At 40.9% G+C, this 9,915-nt stretch overlaps 1 protein-coding gene across 2 annotated transcripts in view; it reads right to left on the bottom strand.

Moving 5' to 3' along the window:
* Positions 1–283: 283 nt before the first annotated feature.
* Mbs (Myosin binding subunit) overlaps positions 284–9,915 on the bottom strand; it is a 532,528-nt gene continuing 522,896 nt past the window's right edge. The window contains exon 20 of one of the 2 annotated variants that reach the window (XM_067156305.2): positions 284–2,215. In XM_067156305.2, coding sequence (XP_067012406.2) covers positions 2,129–2,215 — 87 coding nt within the window. In that variant the 3' untranslated portion in view covers positions 284–2,128. The remainder of the gene's footprint in view (positions 2,216–9,915) is intronic. The other variant, XM_067156306.2, reaches the window with a different exon arrangement.

Genomic DNA, 9,915 nt, shown 5'->3' with positions numbered 1-9,915 from the left:
CTAACGGGGCGTGCTTTGATGTCAGGTCACAGCCTTGGAATTGCGGCAGTTTGCTAACATAGCGTGTTCTCGTGTTGTAAAATATTTTAAATTACTAATAATGATTTACAATCCTAAATATGATGTTTTGGTAAGTAAATTCTCTTTCTTATAATGTTGTTAACGTTTGAGGATTGGTTTCTTCGTTTCAAAATCAGAACAACAATACATAACATGTGTGAGCAAATTGCCGTGGGGCGTGCTGTCATGTAAAAATAAGGGGGCGTGTGATGACGTGTTAAGAACTAGAGGCTATGGTCTACAAGGAATGGACGATCCAGTAACGGTGAACTGTTTATGCCAGAGACAACCACAGCAGGTATACATTACAGTTCCGAGCATTGCAAAAATTAGTGAATACGTTGTAGACTGTTGACAACAAACCAAAGCTTTCATGAAAAGCATAGAAATTTTCTTCCCTCATGCCCATCTAAAGAACTCCCTACAGATCTAATGTTCAGGCACCCAAGGTCATTTTTAAATATTTTTATTAAAGTAATGACAACTATTTTCTTTATTAAAAATTATAATAAACATAGCAATGTAAGCACGACTGTTCTATCCAAGTAGGCAGTAGTGTGTTGTAATAACTATAACATCCCCTAACTCTCAGAACAATTGAGTTGAAGACTCCTGCCTTTAACCCTTTGCCATGAAGTTCTTTACGCTACCTTCTTGTATCCCAACAACTCCACACCATCTACCATCATTTCTTGAGAACAAAACAGCCTCTCTCCTTACCCTGCCCATAACCACGACTTACTGTCACAATAAAACTGGAGTTCGTAATTATTCAGACGAGGATGAGGAACACAGCACTCGCTCTTGACTGCTTAATAAGCAACAAACCAGAGCACTTGGTACGGCACATTCAAAATTATGTGACGTGAAAAAACACACAAGAAAGTAGTGTGAATGGCAGATCAGTTTTACATGTACTGTGATCCAATAGAAAGGTGCAATTCTAATTGAGAAGTTAATGAAAATTCTTTGACAGAAACACAGTTCTTATACAAGATGAAAGGGACAGTCGGTAGATCAAGAATACGGCACAGGGTACGGAAAAAAATTCTTTGATGTAATAATGATAGCTATTAACTGAACACACAAAAAAATCTTTGTTCTACCTTTAAACTGACAAGTTGACAAACTTATAAACAGACATGCACATTTAAATCATACCATCCTTTTCTCTTTTTTCTGAACTGACCACGTAACATGCTACTCTAAAATAATTCTGAATTGTTGACTAGCTAAACCTTCCCAAAATTCCTTCCACAGTGTGTATCACTTTTAAAATAGACCACCTAGTGGCTTGAACCCTTTCATCATGCTAGAAAGAAAGAGTAACTTAACGAGACGAGCAAGTCTACTCTTTTCGGCGAACATTTCTCATACATTCGTCACTTTGTTAAGTTATCAAATACGTCAAGCTTGAGAATACTATTTATAAAGTACGGTCCTCACATCCATTAGATCCGCAGCCAGCATCGAAAGAGTCAGAGGTCTTTGAAACATCCTCCTAAGTGACGCAGACAGGCTTCTTCAAAATATACGTTGTTGCCAAATATATTTAATCTGCCATAATGACTTTAGTGTGTTTCAGTATCTGTCCCGAAAACAAATGGCCAATTTGGCAATAACGTGCTACTGAAAAGCCAAGCATGCTCTGTTAATGCTTGTAAGGATGTTAAGAGATAAAAGCAAAGGTTCTGCTGTAATTCAAATGGATCCAATGGCTGTGACGACTATATACAGAAGTAAGGTCCACGTCAGAACCACTTGGCTGACTTGATATGAGGTGAAGCCATTTGCAAATCATTAATATTTCACTCACCCTTTGTAAAAATGTCAACTGAACAACATCAAAATTCCCTTACAAACTTTTAAAACAATACTGATAATTAAAAACTAATGATAGGCTCAATGGAACAAATAATGTTTCTGCTTTAAAAAAGACACAACAGATAAAATGTTCTTTTGAAATAAACACAATAAGCAAGTCCTCCCCAACTTAATAATATTTATAATAATGCTAATAACAATAAATTACAAATTATTTTACACAAGTTAGGTGTTGTGGCAGCTATCATTTCGACAGCTTGCTGATGACCCGAATTAAGGCGCCATTTTCATCTTTAAGCCTTTGGTTTTCACTCCTCAACTGCTCAAGAAGCTGCAAGAAAAAGAAACGTGTACAGATCAGAACAAACACTTCAAGCTCATACCCGTTTCAGGACCAAACTAACTACATACATTACATTTTCGTAACATATTTGAAAGTCTTTCAGGATTCAGTCTGCACGACTCTGTGGCTTTGTTTAGTTCTACAACTCTTAGCCTTAAATCACTAAAAACCAAGTCTAACCATTGCCACCTCTGTCTTCCTCTACTTCTCTTAGCCTCTACGGTCAAGTCCACAACTCTACTTCCCCATTTGCCTCACATAACCCTACCACTGAAGCTTCATCCATCGAGTTCATTCCTAACTTGCACTTTATGTCCTCCACCATTGTTCCTACCTGTTTGTACAAGCTGTCATTCTTGCTACTTTCACATCTGTTAAGTCCGACCTATATATCCACCCAGCTTTCACTCCACTACTGCAAAGACAGTCTGAAAACAGACCAGTTTAAAGGTAGTCTCGTAAGAGAGCCGATTTCTTTCTAACAGAGTACCACTGATCGCAACTGCAAGCTCATTGCAATAGTTTCGTTACATCTTAATCCAATTTCACAGAGTATACCACCACACTTATAACAGGAAAATAATGATTAATGAACATAGGTTTTTGTGGCTCATTGGATTAAAATAAAGAAATAAATGTGCTAACTGGATTATATTTAACAAAGCCGAGCTTTCCACCAAATTACATTGGCCTTCATCAGGGCATATGAAGGTCTGCCTCCGACAGTGAGCAAAGAAATTCTTCGAAGAAACGATGTCACGGCCATACTATCCACAGCCCCTACACTATCTAGACTCTGTGATCGTCGCGCTGTGCTGTTGGGGTTGGGAGGAAAGTTACTGATTCACTGCCCTCTGTCGAGAAGTTTCTCAAGTGCGTTGCGCTGTGCCATGAGACCTGTACTTCAAAAATACATGCGTAACACCACCATGGCACAGTGCAACGCACTCAGGACACTGTCGATAGAGGGTGGTGAATCAGTAACTTCCCTTCCAACCCCAACAGCACAGTACAGCACGACGATCCCTGAGTCCAGTCAGTGCAGGGGCAGTGGATAGTATGGTCGCGACATCCACATTCCTTTGAAAAATTTGTATGCTCGCTGTCAGAGGCAGACATTCACATGCCCTGATGAAGGCGAATATAATTTCGTGGAAAGCCTTGCTTTGTGGCTTCAGTCCAGTTGAGCATATTTATTTCTTTATTTTAGGAAAATAGTTCTGTTGGAATAGAGTTTACATCCCTTTCACAGCGAACCCACACAGGACTGTATGGAGTTCTAGATGTATCCAGTGAATTTCCTCCACCTTCCCATGTTAAAGCGGCAGTATGCGGCCTTGCATTGTCATGGAGAAGAATGATGTTCCAGATCTGTTGCTGCTGTCGCTTGTTGCGATACGCAGCTTTTGCTTCGTCCGAAAGGCGATAGTAATAGGCTACATTAATTGTTCTTTGTTCGTGAAGAAAATCCACCACCAAAACACCTGCTGAGTCCCAGAAAACTGTTGCAAGCACCTTTCCAGCAGATTGGAGTGTTCTGGCCTTGACTAGATCTGCATCGTCTCTTCGCTGCCAATCCATGCTTGTTTGCTTGCTTTGACTCTGGGGTGTAACGATGCACCCACGTTTAATCACAAGTCACAATACTATGCAAGAAATCCTCTCCTTTCTCCTCGTAGCGACGCAGGAGTCTCTGACAAACTTCCTGGCGTAAAGTTTTCTGATCCTGGTTGAAGAGACGAGGAACCCACTGGGCAGACAATTTTATGAAATGGAGTTCATCTCAGATGATGGTTTGAACACTTCCGTAACTTATTCCTATGGCTAAAACAATTTGTGAAACTTTTCTTCACCGACTTTCACCAATGTCACGAATGGCAATGCAGTAATGCTTGTCTGCAGTCTCCTTTCATGAGGTTTATTTCCCTGCCACAAATTTTTTAGTCCACTCATATATTCAAGTCTGCAAAATTGTTTCTTCCCCAAACTGTGCACGCAGCTGTCTCAAAATTTCAGAAGGTTTGGTTCCCCCTTTTGTGAGAAATTTTGATGATGCATTGCGCAACAGACATGTGCACCTCTTGCTCACCCATGGTGTACTGAAGCAGCCCACCTCTCCACCGTCGTTCGTGTGCGCAAACCCTTTCTTCGGACACTCCCACCAACATCCTGACAAAGACCTGCCTCAGAATTATTACTAACAGCAGCAGTACATTCAAATTCCCGTTTATATTTGATCCGCCTTTGTACTACAAACAGGAACTAAACGGGAGAAACTCTGTGTCATCGGAGTACATGTGGCTGATTTTCAAGAGGCAAGGGCTAATCTAATAGCAGTGCATGGTATCAATATAAAGTAGTGGGTGTGCACGAAAGCTACAGCTCTTGGACCGACTGGTTTCAAAGCTGGAATAACGTTGATTTGGAACTTTTAGGCAGTTCACAAGAGGAGATTAAGGCCAAAAACATCTCGGAGCATGCATCTTGCCGTTCATCAGGAATCAGATTGGTTTTATATTTCAGGATGCAGGTGCCTGGAACTCTCTCTGTGATAGGTTCACAAGGTCACTTCCTCGTCCCTTCTATGCGATGACTCATTGCTGCCATATTGACGGTCATGTTGTGTCATAACAGTGTACCCGTGGATAGGAGGTGATTAATAAGCTAAACTTTCTACGAAACTGCCAATGAAATTAGCACCATAATTCACACCATAAGAGATGCGTTCTAGGTAAGTGTTGAAAAGAGGTTGCAGCCAACTGCAGTGCCACAGATAACAATGATAAATGGTTATTTGTATTGGCTTGCATTTCTTTCGTTCTGTTTAGTCAAGTATGAAATTAAGGAAAAATGCAGTGAAAATGTAAATTAAACATAATGTAATGATATAACCCATTCAACCCTATAATTTCTACAATAGCAGCATCAGGCTTTTTCAAAATATTAGAATAATTAACGACTTACGCATTTGGCCTCAGCAATAATGCCGAACACAGAAACGTTTAAATGCCTGCGAAAGTACTGTATATTTAGAACTTCATGAAAATTGCACCTGATTTACATAAGAGAAAAGAATAAATTAATGATCTGAAAAGTTGATCCTCTAAACATTCCCACTTGGACATTACACTGGAGGATGGGACCTCTGCAATGTCATTTGTTTATTCTGCTGTTAATTACTATTCAGCAGTTTCAGGATATTTATGTTGCTTTGTGCAATATTCTCATTTAGCGGATAGTATTCCGAAGTTGCATTCCATCGTTTTTCACGCCAGTGACAATTTCTTATTAAATAGCTCCTCTTCATCTAGATGTTTACTTCCATGGTTTCCCATTTTCAGACCAGGCATATGTTGGGGATGAACCTTAATTAAGGCCACGGTTGCTTCCTTCACTCCTAGCTCTTTCCTGTCCCACCGTCGCCGTAAGACACATCTGTGTCGGTGCGATGTAAAGCAAATAATAATAATCATTAATAATAATAATATTAATAATAATAAAAATAATAAAAGGATGTTTGGCAGCATTTGGTTTCAACAAATTATTTAACAAATGGTACGCCTCATCACTAATGAAGACATAAGGCGTTCACGCATTCAAACTCGGGAGAAATTCTTCAGCAGGGATATTTAGTGTGACCTTTTCCATTAATTTGTAAATTACTGAGCTCCAGGAATTTCCATCATCACTAACCGTCTGCAGACGAATGGAAAGGTATTGTTTATAACTGAAATAAGTTTTTGACCGAAACAGGCATTTAAATTGAGTATGACCTTCGTCAATTACACCTAGACAGTTCAAAAAACTTGTGATAAAATTATTCCACAGTCTCTGTGAATTTCCTGCCAGTGGGTGGTTTCATATGCCATTTGCCACAGCATACATATTTAACAACACCCCAGCCACCCCCAGCACTATTCAGGGTACATCACAATGAAATAAATTGTACTGAAACTTAACCATTAACACAAATCTAATTAGTTAATTTTATCATAGTTCATATATTTTTTATTTTATGAAACAAGTTAATTTAAAATTATTATTATTATTATTATTATTATTATTATTGTCAGTAGTAGCAATTGCGGCATTTTTCGTTTACAAAGGAAGCGTTCATACTTTTTGGACAACACATACTATTCATTCCTCAAAGAATTTGTATTTCTTATCCTGTATGATTGAGAAGTATTGGGATAATGAGTGGAATATAGTTTTTGTTGACAGATTTCATTTTTAGTAAGTTATGTACGTAAATTATAGATAATTATTATCAACTATGCGAAAGTCACCATCAACATGTCTTCTTCAATGACTGGTTGGTTATGTATGTTAGTGTACACGCTTTGGATTGTAAGTTCTGCTAGCTTCAATATATAATTAAACGTCAACTGAAACATGCTTAAATATTCATAAAATCTATCTAGGGTACTTTTTAAGCTCCTGATACAATTTACAGAATTATCCCTGTTCGGTTTGTTCCCCAGTGTTTGGATGTATGCTATATTTTTATCTCCTATAAGAAAGTAACTACAACCCTACTGCATTACTTGCAGATAAATCACTATCAATGTTAGAGTCTCCAAGCATCTCAATATTATGATAGTACAGTTCCTCTCTGAAAGCAACTCGCCTACTGACTATGGTAAATATTATTACTCAATGTATTAAACAGTAGGAAGAGTGGTGAGGAAAAATGCTTCAGTATGTTATGCTGAGGCGAAGTGCATGGCAAGATGAACAACGCTAAAATGTTTTTGGCCTAAGAATTTTGTGACTGCATTTGTTATTGAATTTACCAGACAAGATCGTTCTTAATTATCCATCCGCTGAAATTCTGAATACCAATCACTCAGGATTTAATTATGAAATTCACAGACCGCTAACTATCTAGCACTGGTGAAAGAGAAACTATTGCCGGAGTGAAATCAGTGTCCACCTAACCAATACGACGCAGGACCACCTTTTACCTGCACAACCGCAGCTACTCGGCGAGGCATCGCGTGAATCCACTTCTCCAAGTTGAACCCCAAATCTTTGATTAGGTTCACACTGGGGCTATTTGGCATCGAGGCAAGTTCACTATCATGTTCCACGAACTAGTTCTTCACAATCCTGCCAGCGCGGTATGGCATATTGTCCTGGTGGAAGTGCTCATCACCACCAGGCAACACTACTGACAAACGGATGGACGTCCAGATACCAGATAGCTGTTAAGGACAGGTGAACCACAATAACGGGCCCCACTCTGCTGTCAACATAATGAACCAAGCGTCTGGATTTATCGGAGCAGGTGATTTTTTCCCCAATCATCCACAGTCAAGTGGTGATATCATGCCCACTTCCTGTGCTGCTTTGGAGAACTGACAGTCTAGTGGCGATAATATCATGCCCACTTCCGGTGCTGCTTTGGAGAACTGACAGTCTAGTGGCGATAATATCATGCCCACTTCCTGTGCTGCTTTGGAGAACTGACAGTCTAGTGGCGATAATATCATGCCCACTTCCTGTGCTGCTTTTGGAGAAGTGATAGTCCAGTGGCGATGACACTGTGCCCATCTCATGTGCTGCTTTTGGAGGAGTGACAGCCCAGTGGTGATGTTATTGTGCCCATCTCACGTGCTGCTTTGGAGAACTGACAGTCTGGTGGCGATAATATCATGCCCACTTCCTGTGCTGCTTTGGAGAACTGACAGTCTAGTGGCGATAATATCATGTCCACTTCCTGTGCTGCTTTGGAGAACTGACAGTCTAGTGGCGATAATATCATGCCCAGTTCCTGTGCTGCTTTGGAGAACTGACAGTCTAGTGGCGATAATATCATGCCCACTCCCTGTGCTGCTTTGGAGAACTGACAGTCTAGTGGCGATAATATCATGCCCACTTCCTGTGCTGCTTTGGAGAAGTGACAGTCTAGTGGCGATAATATCATGCCCACTTCCTGTGCTGCTTTTGGAGAACTGACAGTCTAGTGGCGATAATATCATGCCCACTTCCTGTGCTGCTTTGGAGAACTGACAGTCTAGTGGCGATAATATCATGCCCACTCCCTGTGCTGCTTTGGAGAACTGACAGTCTAGTGGCGATAATATCATGCCCACTTCCTGTGCTGCTTTGGAGAACTGACAGTCTGGTGGCGATAATATCATGCCCACTTCCTGTGCTGCTTTGGAGAACTGACAGTCTAGTGGCGATAATATCATGCCCACTTCCTGTGCTGCTTTGGAGAACTGACAGTCTGGTGGCGATAATATCATGCCCACTCCCTGTGCTGCTTTGGAGAACTGACAGTCTAGTGGCGATAATATCATGCCCACTTCCTGTGCTGCTTTGGAGAACTGACAGTCTGGTGGCGATAATATCATGCCCACTCCCTGTGCTGCTTTGGAGAACTGACAGTCTAGTGGCGATAATATCATGCCCACTTCCTGTGCTGCTTTGGAGAACTGACAGTCTGGTGGCGATAATATCATGCCCACTTCCTGTGCTGCTTTGGAGAACTGACAGTCTAGTGGCGATAATATCATGCCCACTTCCTGTGCTGCTTTGGAGAACTGACAGTCTAGTGGCGATAATATCATGCCCATCTCACGTGCTGCTTTGGAGAACTGACAGTCTGGTGGCGATAATATCATGCCCACTTCCTGTGCTGCTTTGGAGAACTGACAGTCTAGTGGCGATAATATCATGCCCATCTCACGTGCTGCTTTGGAGAACTGACAGTCTGGTGGCGATAATATCATGCCCACTTCCTGTGCTGCTTTGGAGAACTGACAGTCTGGTGGTGATAATATCATGCCCACTTCCTGTGCTGCTTTGGAGAACTGACAGTCTAGTGGCGATAATATCATGCCCACTTCCTGTGCTGCTTTGGAGAACTGACAGTCTAGTGGCGATAATATCATGCCCATCTCACGTGCTGCTTTGGAGAACTGACAGTCTGGTGGCGATAATATCATGCCCACTTCCTGTGCTGCTTTGGAGAAGTGACAGTCTAGTGGCGACAATATCATGCCCATCTCACGTGCTGCTTTGGAGAACTGACAGTCTGGTGGCGATAATATCATGCCCACTTCCTGTGCTGCTTTGGAGAACTGACAGTCTAGTGGCGATAATATCATGCCCACTTCCTGTGCTGCTTTGGAGAACTGACAGTCTAGTGGCGATAATATCATGCCCACTTCCTGTGCTGCTTTGGAGGAGTGATAGTCCAGTGGTAACGATAACATGCCCATGTCATGTGCTACTTTTGGAGAAGCGAGAGCCCAATGACAACGATACGCCCATTTTATGTGCTAAATTAAGAGGAATAAATAATTTTCCTTCATTAATAAGTGTATTGACAAGGCTGATTCAAATATAACTATTTTAAATATTTCTGTACTACATTCAAACTAGTCAATACGGATCAATCAATCATTTTAACCTATCATGATTAAGTTTATCAACAGTGCCCATCTTATGCGCTGCCTTTTTTTAAATTTTTACAGTAATTTCTAATTTTCTTTTCTTTTTCTTCAGCGTTTGTCCCTCCTGGTGCCAGGGTCCGCTTCGTGATTTGTTATCTCTGTTTATTTCTGTTCTGGGCCACGTGAGAGTGGAGACAGATGCTCTTCAAATCTTTGTGAAGAGTATCAGCTCACTTCTGTTTGGGTCGTCCTTTTGGTCTTCTACCGGCGACTTCTAACATG

The sequence above is a fragment of the Anabrus simplex genome, chromosome 12 (assembly GCF_040414725.1).
Source record: "Anabrus simplex isolate iqAnaSimp1 chromosome 12, ASM4041472v1, whole genome shotgun sequence".
NCBI lineage: Eukaryota > Metazoa > Arthropoda > Insecta > Orthoptera > Tettigoniidae > Anabrus > Anabrus simplex.
Note: the sequence above shows the minus strand (reverse complement) of the source record. Positions and strands in the feature narration are given on the sequence as shown.